Raw genomic sequence first — 16,078 nt, 5'->3', positions numbered from 1 at the left:
ACATAGCATGCTGACTATAAATCACAAACACACTGTAAATCCACTGTGTTGGCCCTGATTCAGAATGAGAACGGAATTGGAGGAGATGGTTGGATTTCGCACAGCGAGCCCAACAAAAGCTTCTATGTTGATCTGCTGCTCTTTTCCCATGCTTTTCTTTGTGCCACTCACTCCAGCGCAACGCATGCCTACCCCGGCCCCGGCCAAGATGTCCAGCAGTCAGTGTCTGCTCAGGCCCGGCCTGGCCCAGGCACTAATCCCTGAGCTGTCAGAGGACCTTGCTCTGAACTCATCCTGGCCCGCAGGAAAAGGCTCTAATTGGGGGATTTTCTACATCATTAACCCTGATGAGCAGCCATCCCACCCTCACTACTCCCACCCTGCTCTCGCTCTCTCTCTCTCTCGCTTCCACACTAACATTTTGTGTCTGTGTCTCTCTCTCTCTCTATTGCTAACACTCCCTCTCTCTTGTCCCCCCCCACCCACCCACCTACCCCCTCATGATTAGGATGTCCATGTCCTCCCATGGCAATCCACACAGAGTGCTGTTTGTTTGGCTCTGGGAGAACACTGTTTAGATTGGATCTCCAATAACAATATAGCAGCACGTGTGCAGTGAGCTGTTCTTTATTGGTGAGAGAAACTATATTATGAAGGTCAAAGTGTGATTGCTTAATTGTTTGTCTGCCAAAACATTTTCACCAACACAGTTTAGTTTATAATCTGTCATTAAATGACCTCCACAAAAAAAACACCAGGTAGTTACAAACACACACAAATCCAAAAAGAATATTCAGATTAAAATCATGTTTTTGTTTTTACATTCCCCACACTGTTGTGTTCACTGTTCACGTTTTGGCCCCAGATGGCCCCTGGTGAGAGGTCCTCCCGGGCTCCCATCTGTCCGGGAGTGTGATTCACATGCTGGAGAGGCAAGCGCGGCAGGTACAGCCCACTGTGAACATGTGCTGCAGCGGCAGAGCCCAGGGGCAATTAGCGAGCAGCGGGCCCTGTGGCCGGGGCCCCCCCCCTGGGAGCCTGATTGATTGGAGCCTCATCTTCCTAACGGGCTGGCACCATGCCACCAGCCAGGGACCAGGGGAGAGGAGAGGAGGGGCTGGGACGAAGAGAGGCTACTTCTTCACTGTGTCAGATCCTATCTCTATCCCTCACATACTACAGTAGGCCTAATAATATACTTCAGTAGGCCTAATACTATACTTCAGATACCGTCTTATAGCCATCCATTTATATTCAGAGATTTACAGTAGATAGATATTCACAGTCAGTGGATTTATAGAGTAGATAGGATAAAGGAGACAGAAGACAACAATTCTATCAAACTATATTTGTTTATTTTTTAAGTAGATATTAAAGTTTTCTAGAACATGGACATCAACATTTCAGACAAAATAAAAGTAAACAGTAACAGAACTAGAACTAGAACTTTGGCTTAATCTTGGTCCCAGTATCACATGAGGAACAAACATTTCTAAACATATTGTTTAATGTTCAAACTAACCCTGTTTCTATGTTGGGTGTGAGGTCCTGAAAATACCTGACTAGAGTTAACAGCTAAAGAGTATGCACTGATAACATAAAAACTAGACAACTGCAAGTAAATTAGAAAAAAAGAACAGCCCATTTAATATGGCATAATTAGCAAATCAGCAATGTTGAGCGTGAGAGGTGAGCATAGAATCCCATAACACATCAGTAAAACAACTGAATATTACTTTGTGTATTGACCAATGGGGCGTTTACTGTCTATGACAAATAAACAGATTTATATCTGCAGTAACACAGTACTAATACTTTGTAAACTCCAGTCAAACAGTAAGTTGAATGAACTGACAATTCTGTGGCAACTTTTTTAAACACTTCTACTCTGTTACTCTGAACTAATCATATGTCCAGCAGCAGAGACATTTTGAGTTTCCTTTCAAAACAAATGCTACAACATTTCCACTTTTGTGTAATGGAATTTCTTTCCTCCATATTGGGATAGTCTACACACTATCACTGAAATAATAGTAATTAAATGTTACCCCTCGCACATTGCAATAATATTTACCTGGTAAAAGTATTGTCGAAATCAAAATGCTAAATTATTTTACATCAGAAATGTTTAATCCTATGTAGCCCTTGATATGACACGTTATCATTTAACAACGTGGTTGAAGATTGTCTTTTTTACCATACATAAACCATATGAAATATGCATATAGTCATTATCAAAACATCCATGCCACAATGGACCCGTACACCCCATGTAGTATCTCTTCGACATATGCCAGAATAGACAATTCATGCTCCTTTCTCATTCCCGGGGTCTCGCTACAGAGGCCTATTTAGTGCAGTCTGTGACCGTTTTCCCCCTCGGACTTTAGACAAAGAAGATGGCTTGGATCAATTGTGCCGAACAAAGAGGAAACTATGTAGGGTGACACATCAGACCGTTCTCCTTCTGCTGCTCTGCACGTACACACAGTGACGGAAGGCCAAGCTGCCAACACGTTTTCTTCTCCAACAGCCACTGAGGCAAAAAAAAAGGTTACTTCAGTGGCCTCTTTCGCTCTGTCCCCCTGTCCTATTCCCACCCCTTCCGTGTGAGAGGGAGGTCTCCTGGCTTCCCTTCTCACTGTAGGAGGCTTACGCCATAGATCACTGACCCAAACATGTTGAGCAGCTCTCCAAAAAATTACTAAAACAGATATTGCTTCCTCAGAGAATCAAGATGTCACACACTGAGGGTGCCATCAAATTCAGAGATTGGCTTTTAATATGTAGCACTCCTCAAGAACAATTCTCAAGAAAGAAGAGCCTTACATTGTTTGGCCTACCAGCACTATCGTGAAAGAAGGTGTTGATATCAGTGTGTGTGCAGTCTATAGTGTGTATATTGACATGTGTGTTTGCAGTCTGAAGTTAGCCTCAGGGCAACCATCAATCTTCATCAAGTCAATGAAGACTAGGAGTAAATCACTTTCATAGATGTTAATTGGGTGTTAAAAGGTGTTCATGTCTTCTCAAATGAAATAGCATGACAGATTGTTTTATGCATCCCCAGCTGAACTTTCCCTCTAGCCTGAGCCAGGATATCTCAACCATGACCCCACAACCCACGGTGTGGACAGAGGCTCTCCACTATAACTGCAGTTAAGACAGACAGAAATGTAGTGTTTCCCCTTCATCCGAGGTGGCTCTGGTATCCTTTTTCGCCAGGTGTTGAAATAACCTGACCATCATAACTGGATGAATGATTCTGTGTTTCAGGGTCATAGACATAGTGATTCATACTGCCGCAACCTTCAACTACTATTATGGGAGACATGGCATGGCCATTCACAAATACTGAGAGAATTACTGGTTAATTGACCTGTAAAATTCATGATAAATTAGACAATTGGATTAATTAGGAAAATACACAAACCTTAATTTGCAGAGTTAAATGTGACCGTGTGTGAGCACTCTGCAGAATGTCTTTTATGAAAGGATTTGGAGGGGACATGAGTTGGTGTATACTTATTATTAGATTCATGGTTAACAGCAAATAACAAAAACATTAAAACTACTCTTGCAAAAAATAAAAGACTATTGAGTAACAAAATGAACACATGGACAGGCTGAGTGATCTGCATTACAAACTTAAAATACCCAATACTCTTTGGGATTTTCTGTGTCAAGTGGCTCAGTGGCTGGACAAGTTGTGGTCTGAGCTATAGAGACATTGCATTGTGCTTTGTTACAAGCAAGAATGGTTATAGCTCTTTAGCTAACGCCACAGTTAGGCCTGGCCTAAAACCTGACTGGAGTGTACAGTGTTTGCATTTTTACAGAATTACTGAGAAGGAAGTATTTGTTGCCTTTTTTATGAAATCCAAACTATTAAATAAGGATAAAAATCTAAAAGTTGCCATCAAGGGCAATTAGTGTCCAGTGGAATCCTTGTTCCAGTTGCTTCATAAAAGTTCATAAAAAAAAGTATTCTATCATAACCTTGTTAATTGGAGCAGTCTTTGCAGTCCTTTTGGAAAATTGATGTTTGTGTAGTTACCTTTGCGAGGGCTTTCTTGACATTCTGTGTCATAGGATCCAGATTAAAAAACCTTTCTGAATAGTGGCACACAAAATATGCATCAACTTCCAATCCTTCACATCACTAGTACGGAAATCAAAAAAGAGACCAAGAACCATTCTAGTGCTGACAAAGGGTAGAAATGTCACTGGTGTTGGAAATCTTAGAAATATCATCAGTCGTAACTGAGCATTTGTTGGTGCCATCACTGCAATCCTGTTGTATGAAAAAAGCCATTATCATGGCCCAAAACCCCAATCATCAGTTTCAATAGCCCTCCTCAGACCATCACATGGGCTGCCAGGTTTTGTCCATGGACTGGATGTGTTCCTTGGCTTTCATCCTCAGTGCGGCGATGCTGGAGCTCCTCTGGTCCACATCCTCCATTGGGTATTTGTCGGTGAAGGGACCGGAACACTGGTATGGGGGTGGTGCCATGGACTGCATCCCCTGGCCCATGGGTGGAGGGCTGTTGAGGAAGCTGTGGCTGGGGTAGCCACCCTGCAGGCCCTGTCCTGGGCCCATGAAACCCGGGATGCTGTGGACTGGGGTGGCGTTGGACAGAGGGGAGGTCAGCCAGGGGTCCAGGGGGAGGGCGTTGCTCATGGGCCCCATGTTGCTGTGCATGGGTGGCCGGTTGAAGGAGAGCATGGGCGAGTCATGCAGCTTCATGGTGCTGGCATCCATCTTCTCCTGGCGCCTCCATTTGGCTCTGCGATTCTGGAACCACACCTAGAGGAAGGCAGAGGGTTTGGATTTATAGTCCAGAGTATTTACAGCACAGATCATTCCAATTGGTACCAAATGGGTTTAGAATAGTGCTTTATCAAGCTACCTATTTTGGTTTCTTAGTATCCTCATAAATGAAGAATCATTGAATTGAATTGTTCCGAGACCTTCAGTGTTGTCCGTGTTTTGACCTGCTCTAAGACTTAGCCCCCTTTGCACTGCTGGCTTGCACACTTTTTGGGATGTCCCTAGAGAACCTGGGACCTGAGCCATTGTCAGCAAGGTTTGGACAGTGACACTTGTCTTAATTTAAAGTTTGGTGCCTACTGGAGTCTCAGAGCACCTCTGGGCATAATCTGCTGATGTGGAGCATGTTCAAGCCCTACAGTAAAACGTCATCCCTCAGCAGGTAAAGTACATAATATCAATGTTTTAACTGCCTCCGTCTCTATTCAAGTAAACCATCTAAATAAATAATCATCAACAAATTGAGCGATGGTATTCTTGAATGGTTAGTATTTTGGATTTCTACATTTTGTTGGATTGGAAAAATAAGCAATTTGCCAATTGTAATGCACTCCAATCAATTGCCCTGGGGGCTTCGAGAACAACAGCTATAGTTGTATTTACAGTACAGAGTATTTTAACTGTACTGACCAATCTTAATCATTTCGACCTTCATCCATAGCTACTGTGTCATTTTGCCGTACTTTAAGACTTTGCCCGTAGATTCTGCTATAAGACCTTGCCCTTTTTTCTGCACTATGCCCTGCTAAGATAGCCTTCTTATGTCTGCCCTCAGACAACCAGAGACCTGAGCTCGTGTGGGCAGGACACAGCTTGCTTTGTTACTTGTCTGTATTTATAGTGTAACGCCTGCTGTGAGTGACCTTGAAGCTCCTGAGGATCTAGAAATCTGCCCAACAGTAAAGATGTCCTATCGTCACTCACCATTATCATCTAAAGATTTGGAGAAGGTATTTCTGACCCACTGAGGTTTTTCATTAGAAAACATAAGCCCTTTAACCATTTAATTCACCTGCTGATGTAAAAAGGGCTTTATAAATATATTTGATTGATGATTGATATTCAGCTTCAATCAATTTACCTGGGGGCTGAATTCACATTGGATCAAGGTCGCACCTGATCAGAGATGTTAGAATTTGAGTCCACTCCTAGTCACAATGATTGGCAAGAAAGTCAGAGGAGTTGACCAGAGCACAGCACAGTACCAGTAAAAGTGGTGGTGGACAAACCTACCTGAACTCTGACTTCAGGCAGGTTAACCTTCATAGCCAGCTCCTCACGGCTGTACACGTCGGGGTAGTGAGACTTCTCGAAGGCACGCTCCAGCTCGTGCAGCTGGTACGTGGTGAAGGTGGTGCGGTTGCGTCGGTGCTTCTTCTTGGGCTGCTCTTCCTCGCAGGGCTCCGGACTTTTCCCTCCATTGCTATCCACACTCTTCCTCAGATCACTAATTTCCCCATCACACTTGTCCGAGTACAGTCCTGAATCTGTAGAGCCCATAGCGAGAGAGAGAAGAGATTCACATTAGATTAATCCATCAACAAAGTGACTTTGACTCCTTTTGATTTAACCAAACAAGCTTCTTTGGCTTTCTTTGCAAAGGTAAGTCGTTCTTTCTAAAGCTTTACGTAGTTAAGTATCATTAGCTTGTTAGACAAATGTTGGTTTTAGGCTCTCCTATGTTATGTGCCATATGTTATGTCTAATCAACATGTCTGTCTTAGCTAGACAGGGATTCTTCACAATTAAAAGGCCAATGTGAATGAAAAATCCTTGAAATGGGAAAAGAGGGAAAAGACAGTGAAGAAAGGTCTAGCTGTTGAAGAGTTAGGGGTTGACAAAGCTGAAAACATGGAATATTCAAATGAGCTCCGCAACCCCTTAATAACTTGTTTGTTCTGAAAACGTCCCGGGACGCACACATTTGACACCTGCAACAATAGGCTACTGTAGGCCAAATAAAGCTGAAGTTGTGTCTTACTCTACGCATGCAAACTAAAGACATGTAGCTTGTCCTTCTGCCTTGTAACGAAGCATACATGAGCAGCATACATGAGCAGCATACATGAGCAGCATACATGAACAGCATACATGAGCAGCATACATGAGCAGCATACATGAACAGCATACATGAGCAGCATACATGAGCAGCATACACGGCGCTGATTTGCTAAGGCTTTCACTGCAGGTTTCCACTAATCCTCAGAGGGAAACAGATGCAGCCTGTTAATTCCTCTGATAGCTTCCATGTATTCTTACCTCTAATCTACGTAGGACCTTCATTTGTATCAGTTCCATAATCAGTAAAATACTGTAAACATTACAAGGTAAAGCCATAAAACGCTGTCAACGTGGCTGTTGAATTAGAATTATCCAAAGGGTAATCAAATTATATTGGGCACAAAGATGACCATCAGATCAGTTGTCTACGCATCTGCCATCATAGCAGTGATCTGTGCACTAGTCCTGTACGGTATAATTAATTGTTGGTAAACACATTATCAATTGGGACACTTTATTGGGACAGCCTTTACTGACACATTTTAAATATTACTTCATAATGGTAACATTACTCTCGTGTCAATTCTGTAATTTGTCCCTCACATAAAAGTAATAGATTGTCAGTTTGGGTTGGTATTGTGGGTGATATTCATGACCAGTTCCTATTGACCACATAACTGTATAGCACATGGAGGGATAGGGACTCTTTGGGTGTTTCACTTTACAGCAGTGGTATTCAAACTTTTTCGAATTTCAGAATAAATTTTTTTTCCCAACAATTTCTCGAGACCTCACCCCAACCAAACACAATCTTAAAAATCTGTACATTTCGATTTTTACATCAACAAATAACCTTCAATTCATTACATTTTCATATTTTTTCATGTTTTTTCTTCTAATTATTTTTCTGATAAACGTTTGTATATCGTCCCATACAATAATCTGTACTCTTTGTTAAATTATATATATATTTTTTATTATATATATTTTTTATTATTTAAATTTTGGCGACCAGGTCGCAACCCCAACTATGAATACCATTACTTTACAGTGCTTAGCAAAAACTTGATGAAAGAAACTTTCTTGCACAATCACCAAACTAAATATGGCTAGCCCAACCCAGTTCAAACCCATGACGAGTAGGAACTAACAAACCCAAACCTTGCTAAATGGATCTTCATATCAAACCAGTGCTTGATAGAATCAGGACAGAAAGCCAAGCAAAACCTTCAATTCCCAGACAGGGGCAGCTAGGAGGATTTTGGGGTCCATTGATCTATCTCTCATTAACAGCCTACGACAATGCCCATAGTGGCACAATGGAGGGGTCAGGCTGGGTTCAGTGACCAGCTCCCTGCCTGTCGGCCTGTCGGAACCGCCCGTCTAAAGACTTCGTCATGTTTACAGTCCAGCAGAAAACCTCAATGTGGAGGGGACAAAGTGATGCGATGTAGTACAAAATGCCCATTCAGACAGAACAGGGATGACTAACAAGTCAGTTATGTGTTAAGGACATGTAAATTAGTGCTGAATATTAAGTGGAAACAAACAATAATTTAGCCATTGCTGTTGCACTGGTTGAACAGTGCTTATGATCATATTTTATAATAACCAACATGGTCATAAGACACTTCCAATTACCTGGTAATTTCACGAGTCATCAAATGCTGGTTTGTGCTACGTGTTTCACTAAACCTTTTGTTTTTATGACCCCATAGATAGTACCCAGAATGTAAAAACTACCATAGATTAAAAAACATCACATTTTATGCAGAGATGAAATGTTAATGAAATGAAACTGCACCACTGTAAAATCTCATCTGTGTCCAAGAGAAGATTAGGGGAATTCCACAAGGGGATGGGATTTGGGATGAAACCCCCTCACCGTCTTGTTTTGTGATTTATCTCTCAATCTCAGCATGATTTCACAGTATTTACAAGGTACAGACACATGTCATCTACTGCCCCCCATAGAGATACAATATAATGTTCTATTTCATTCTGTGAGCTGTTGAGAAACGACCCGGACTCTCTGCAAAGCTACAACCAATGCAGCCATTGAGGTCATCGTCGCCTCAACGCATTGATGCAATGGAAATAATCAAGTCTTAATGACTTAAGTAAAGCCGCTAATCATTACATCACTAAAAGACAAAGGGAAGTGTGCAAGTTCAGGCATCATAGACAGGATCCTCAGACACACTTTGTGGTCCACTTAATTAAATGTTGGTATGAAAATGAGAATTTAATGAAAAATACACATTATCATGTATTTGTTTGGTGTCTTCCCCTGCCATCTAGATTGCATGTGATTGTGTGTGTTTTAATGCCGCACTTTAAGTCTGTAATGTGTCTTATTGTATGACTGTGACAATAAAATGTCCCCCTTGGTAATCAATACAATACATTTAATACAGTCAATCGTCTGTCTCCTTGACCTCATCCTGCTCTAGCTGCTTCCTACATGCAGCATGTTCCTATCAAATGCAGCAAAGTTTGAAGTGAGAGGGCTTGATTGATAACTTATGAACACCAGCGAAGTGCTAGTCGATGTGTCTTAATGTGTTTTGGCCTCAAACATATACTGTACATGTAGAGAGTGGGCTGGCCATAAATGCCCCAGAATCAGAACAGTGATTTACAGTATGCCCAGTGGAGTGTTTATCTCACACCTAAGAGACTCACCATGGTAGGACTGCTGCTCTGAGAGGTGCCCGTAGGGGTGTGCTGGGTCCTGCTTCCCAGGGTCCCCCAGGCCATCCACGCCCACTTTGTGGGGCCCTGGGCCCCCAGATGGGCTGAGCAGGGGGTCCTGGTCTTTGCTGAAGCCCAGGATGACATCAATGCTGTGGACGCGGCCCCCCATCGCCGCCCCCCCTCCTTTCACCATCTCATGGAAGTTACTGGGCGAGAGGCAGCTGTCGTCCACCATGCTCATGGTATCCAGTGATAAATGCATTTGAACGTTTGGACGCTCTCTCTATCCTTTAGCAGGGAAAAGTAGACTTGGCTCGGCTTTGTGAAGGAACAGGTCCAAGGATGAGTTTTAAAGAGATGTCCTCCACAAGTTTTGTGCACCTGCAAAACAAAGTCATAGTCATCACATGATCAGAAGCCAGTCTTGAGTCTTTGCCATTTAGTAGTGCCACATCAAAATTCTCAAACACTCTCATATACTACTAGTACTACCTACCACTACCATAACATACAATCAATAATTGTATTAACATAATCTATTCAATATCAGCAAAATATCAGCAAACATTTTGGGGGGTTAAATCAATCAGTCAAATTTATTTCTGAAGCCCTTTTTACGTCAGCCGATGTCACAAAGTGCTATACAGCAGTAGTTAAAGGGTTTTATGGTATATGTGTTGTCTATCAGAACATGGATCTGTCACTGAGGTTTATCTTTTAAATGAGCCATGATATAATTATTTAATTAATCGAAAGCGGATGATAAAAGACAGCCTCTTTATTCTATTGCATGAACTCATTACCAAGCACATTGAGTACAATGAAATTGATAGACGTGATTTATGTGATAGACTTTAGTATATTATACAGCATTAACATAAAATCAATCTGTATTTGTATTTATTATGGATCGCCAAGGCAGCAGCTACTTCCTGGGGCCAGCAAAAATTTATGCATAATACATTATAATAAAAATGTTAAACAATAAAATACATTTTAAAACAGATTTCACAATCCATTAAGTGTGCCCTCAAGCCACTACTCTACTACAATACACAATACAGGTGTGCGTGTGTGTAGAGTGTGTATGGTATGTGAGTTTGTATGTGTGTGTTTGCTGTTCCATAAGGTGTATTTTTATCAGTTTTGTTTTATCTGATTTTACTGCTTGCGTGAGTTACTTGATGTGGAATAGAGTTCCATATAGTTATGGCTCTATGTAGTACTGTGTGCCTCCCAAAGTCTGTTCTGGACTTGGGGACTGTGAAGAGACCTCTGGTGGCATGTCTTTTGGGGTATGCATGGGTGTCCGAGCTGTGTGATAGAAGTTTAAACAGACATCTTGGTGCATTCAACATGTCAATACTTCTTACAAAAACAAGTAGTGATGAGGTCAATCTTTACTCTACTTTGAGCCATGAGAGATTGACATGCATATTATTAATGTTAGCTCTATGTGTACATTTAAGGGCCAGCCGTGCTGCCCTGTTCTGGGCCAGTTGTAATTTCCCCAAGTCCCTCTTTGTGGCACCTGACCACATGACTGGGCAGTAGTCCAGGTGCGACAAAACTAGGGCCTGTAGGACCTGCCTTGTTGATATTGTTGTTAATCAAAGACAAGTTGATAAATTGCTTTCTGAAATAACTTATTTACATAGCTATATTTAACACGTTTATAATGACATAGACAGGCCCACAGCTTGAAGTTTAGGGTAAAAGTTACATTTGACAGAAAAAAAACGTTGCTTTGGAGAAAAATCTTGGTTAACATGAATTTATAAAATATTAACCATGAAATTGTAATACATAGCTTTATACAGTAGAGGTAAGAAACTCTTTACTGAATAAATATGCATAAACCTAAAAGGACCAAATGTGAAATTAACAAATTTTAATTATCCCCTACATATTATACATTTGCATAGTTGTATTGTATTGTACTCTGTTGCATTGTATTCTATTATTTTCAATATAATTTAGTTGAATGATATTCAAGAGCACATGTTTAAGCACTAGGCATATCATTATTGTATTAAAATATACAACGTACCATGCATAGTCCTTAAAATGCAGAGTCTTTGTATTTTATATTTAACTGATACTGTAATTCTATACTTTGTGGAAAACAACAATGGTTTCCAATACTAACAACATTCTCACTTTCAGTGTCCATCTCCTCAGATTTAAATGTCATATAGACACATTATGTTAGACTAATAAAACGTTAACCTTTGTTTTATAGTTGCCTAAATGTCACAAAAAATAGTAATAGCGGTTTGAACCTACCTTTGAAGAAATGACGTGCTGAGCGCATGAAGTTGAACTGTCAATATTCCACCTGTTTCCTCCAACACTTCACTTCAACTACTGAGGTAGTTCACGCCCCTTGTCCGGCTGCTGCACACCAAAGCCGCGCAAATCTCAATCCCCGTCTATTTTACCTTGCATCCTCTCTAGCCTTTCTTCAAAAACAATAATACGCTGAAAAACACAACAAAACGTGTGTGCACAAAACAAGCTTGACAACTAATGTGGTTTTGTTTATCTTTTCAAAGTGCAGAGAGAGAGAGAGTAGCCTAGTGCTGGTGCTGGTGAATGGAAATAAAATGAGCGGATTAAAGAGGTTATTAATTGGAATCCTTCCCCTTTAAGAATGATTGACAGTTGTTTTCTAGTCAAGTAATTGCACTAAATGTAGCTTACATTCACCCCACAGGAGGAGGCTGGGGCTAATGAAGCCATGACAAGACTTTCTTTCAGAAATCTATTGTTTTAAAGACAAAGGTCTGACTGAAAGTTTTCACTAATCCCCTCATTATTCCAGAGAAAGACTACATAAAAACTCTGGTAGGGAAAAGTTCTACATGGTGCATGAGAATGGAGAACAGCGTGAAGACCTGAACTTATGTTGACACATTTTTTTAAACATTTTGAAAAGCTTATAATTTAAATAATATTAAGTAAATATTAATTTAACGTATTATAGATTAAAAAAATATATATATATTAAACTTAAATCAGAAGTCAAAGTAAATATCCAGCTACAACTTATTTCAAATGTATTTATGCAACATGAAAAGTGGCAGGTAATGTAATTAGCAATATGTATTTCAAATCAGTTTGTTTGTTTGCAATAGAAATTCAGAAAAGCAAATGACAGTCATCAGCATGGAACAACAACAGCAACAGCTTTTACTTCTTGAGGCAATTAGTATTGCAAGTAGAAAATCAAGCAATGACCCATCACTAATGAGGGGAGTTAAACATGGGGGAAAACTAATGCAATTAAATGCAATTAACACTTAGAATCAAAATTCACAGCCAGGGGACACAGTGCTAATAAATATGCCTAACTTGGAGAGAGGTTAAAAACAATGAAATGAAAATGTACCTCAATTAACAAATAGTCATGTAACAAATAATGTTTTCAAATAATACACTGGATGTATTACATAAATACACTGGATGTATTACATTAATACACTGGATGTATTACATTAATACACTGAATGTGGTCATACTGAACTTGTAAAACGTCCAATTATACACATCTATAACACACCTATGTAATGAGGCATAATTAACATAAAGTAACATGTTTACAACCTGTAGCTACAAAATGTATGATGGCTAGCGGACATAATATGTCCAATAAAGAAAATAAACAATTAGTGACCAGATCAATTCAAGAGGAGTGATCTCAGACCTGTTTAACAGCTCATTAAGGATTTAACCCGAATTGTGTCAATTGGCTTGGACTAATTGTTGCAAGTGTTCATTACATGATCATACCATGGTCAATCCACATATACTAAATCACTATGACACATAGAAACAATGAATGGAATTTTGTCACATAACGCTATTTGAATCAATTTTCTGTGGTTTATTTTTAATAAACCACGGTGATAATGCATAAGGAATCAAAATTAAGATTAGCATATGACTAAAAAGGTTACAAAATACATGAAACAAAAACAATTACATTATTTAGTAAGATAATTAATATTGGCCCATCTATAACTTTTTGTCACATAAACATGTTCCTGTGTCTATGGAGGTATTTGGGAGGATGCTGTTGTTTTAAGAGAGTATTTGCACCAGTTGGCCACTCTGAAACCTTGCCTGGGCTTGGAGAGGTGAGTGGCACAGAGATCAACCCTGCCTTTAATGAGATTAAGGACTTTTCCAGAGATTTCCGCTGACCTGTACGGAAGACCAGAGAGGACATGTGAATTTAAAAAAATAATTATATTGTTTTATCGATATCACAAAATATATTTTTTGTGGTCACAACTTAACAAAAGTTGTTTTGTCGAGATCACAATATAATTTTCTCATGATCACAACATAACAAAGGTTTTTTTGTAGAGAGCACAAGATAAACTCTATAAATAGGAGTGGATGTATTGATGATACATTGACAGTATGGCTGAGGCGGCAGAGCCCATGGTGGATCAGCACATCCGTTTTTATTCTGATTGTGGATTAACCCAGGCAGAAATTGTTTTATGTACAGTGGGGAGAACAAGTATTTGATACACTGCCGATTTTGCAGGTTTTCCTACTTACAAAGCATGTAGAGGTCTGTAATTTTTAATCATAGGTACACTTCAGCTGTGAGATACGGAATCTAAAACAAAAATCCAGAAAATCACATTGTATGATTTTTAAGTAATTCATTTGCATTTTATTGAGGTTTCTGGTTGTAGACTACCAATGAAAGTTTACCAGACTACCAATAATAGTTTAATTTAATCTTTTTAATAGTTTTAACAGGAAGGTTGGCCTGTCAAGAGCAGCAAAAACACAGTCACAAACAACAATTAAAAAGTAGAAAAATAAAATAAAACTAGTAAAACAGGTGAAGTGAATCACATTTTGAGATTTCTAAATACTCCAGCATTTCATGTAGGCTACAGTATATATTTCATTTCAGCCACAAATGGTGGGCAAAATGTCGTGGGGCAGAAGGACAGCTCCGTCATTCATCCATTCCTCAGTTTGCCATTGTTTGCCTTTAATTGCTGGAGCTTTGATACGAAGGCCCCGGCCTGTACACTAGCACATGGCTACTTACAACATATGTGCTCTAATCAAAGGTCTTAGATCTTTGTAGAGTCTTACTGCCTCTGGTGCACTATGGCACTGCTGTCAATCTATCATCAATATGTCCACTCCCACTCCTATTTATAAAGTTTATCTAGTGATCTCGACAAAATAACTTTTATCGTAATCTCGACATAATGAGGGAATCATTTTTGTATTTATATGTCCTCTCTAGACTTCTGTAAAGCTCAATGAAGTCTAAAGATATGTTTAAGATGCTATGTTGATTTGTTTTAGGTTGCCTGACTTAAAGGAACAAAAAGCTGTTCAGGAACAATGCTCCTGGCCAAATCAGTTGTTCTCTGTCTGCCATAATGTGACTAAATCAAATGTTATTCGTCACATCTGCCGAATACAACAGGTGTAGACCTTACTGTGAAATGCTTACTTACAAGCCCTTAAACAACAACGCAGTTCAAGAAATAGAGTTAAGAAAATATTTACTAATAAACTAAAGTAAAAAAAAATGTAATTAATCGCAAGGTAACACAAAACATTTACATAACAATAACGAGGCTATATACAGGGGGTACCGGTACCGAGTCATTGTGCGGGGGTACAGGTTAATCGAGGTAATTTGTAAAGTGACTATGCGTAGATAATAAACAGCGAGTAGCAGCAGTTTAAAAACAAAAGGGAGGGGGGTTCAATGCTAATAGTCCAGGTGGCCATTTGATTAGTTCAGCAGTCTTATGGCTTGGGGGTAGAAGCTGTTAAGGAGCCTTTTGGCGCTCTGGTACCACTTGCCGTGCGATAGGAGAGAGAACAGTCCATGACTTGGGTGACTGGAGAGTCTTTGACAATTCTTTGGGCCTTCCTCTGACACCGCCTAGTATATAGGTCCTGGTTGTCAGGAAGCTTGGCTCCAGTGATGTACTGGGCCATACGCACTACCCTTAGATGCTGAGCAGTTGACATACCAGGCGGTAATGCAACCGGTCAGGATGCCCTCGATGTTGCAGCTGTAGAACTTTTTGAGGATCTGGGGACCCATGCCAAATCTTTTCATTCTCCTGAGGGGGAAAAGGTGTTGTCGTGCCCTCTTCACAACTGTCTTCATGTGTTTGGACCATGATAGTTTGCTGGTGATGTGGACACCAAGGAACTTGAAACTCTCGACCCGCTCCACTTCAGTCCCGTCGATGTTAATGTGGGCCTGTTTGGCCCTCCTTTTCTCATAGTCCACAAACAGCTCCTTTGTCTTGTTCACATTGAGAGAGAGTTTGTGGTCCTGGCACCACACTGCCAGGTCTCTGACCTCCTCCATATAGGCTGTCTCATTGTTGTCGGTGATCAAGCCTACCACTGTTGTGTCATCAGCAAACTTAATGATGGTGTTGGAGTTGTGCTTGGCCACGCAGTCGTGGGTGAACAGGAAGTACAGGAGGGGACTGAGGACGCATCCCTGAGGGGCCCCAGTGTTGAGGATCAGCGTGG

At 40.4% G+C, this 16,078-nt stretch overlaps 1 protein-coding gene across 1 annotated transcript; it reads right to left on the bottom strand.

Annotated features, from left to right (window-relative positions):
* Positions 1 to 1,333: 1,333 nt before the first annotated feature.
* On the bottom strand, positions 1,334 to 12,141 carry LOC139540905 (retinal homeobox protein Rx1-like). The gene is made up of 4 exons (XM_071344963.1): positions 11,819 to 12,141; positions 9,521 to 9,913; positions 6,068 to 6,321; positions 1,334 to 4,810 (listed from the first exon to the last, which is right to left on the bottom strand). Exons 2-4 carry the CDS (start codon positions 9,792 to 9,794, stop codon positions 4,367 to 4,369), a joined length of 972 nt encoding a protein of 323 aa, XP_071201064.1. The 5' UTR covers positions 9,795 to 9,913; positions 11,819 to 12,141; the 3' UTR covers positions 1,334 to 4,366.
* Positions 12,142 to 16,078: the final 3,937 nt, after the last annotated feature.

The sequence above is a fragment of the Salvelinus alpinus genome, chromosome 16 (genome assembly GCF_045679555.1).
Source record: "Salvelinus alpinus chromosome 16, SLU_Salpinus.1, whole genome shotgun sequence".
Lineage (NCBI taxonomy): Eukaryota > Metazoa > Chordata > Actinopteri > Salmoniformes > Salmonidae > Salvelinus > Salvelinus alpinus.
Note: the sequence above shows the minus strand (reverse complement) of the source record. Positions and strands in the feature narration are given on the sequence as shown.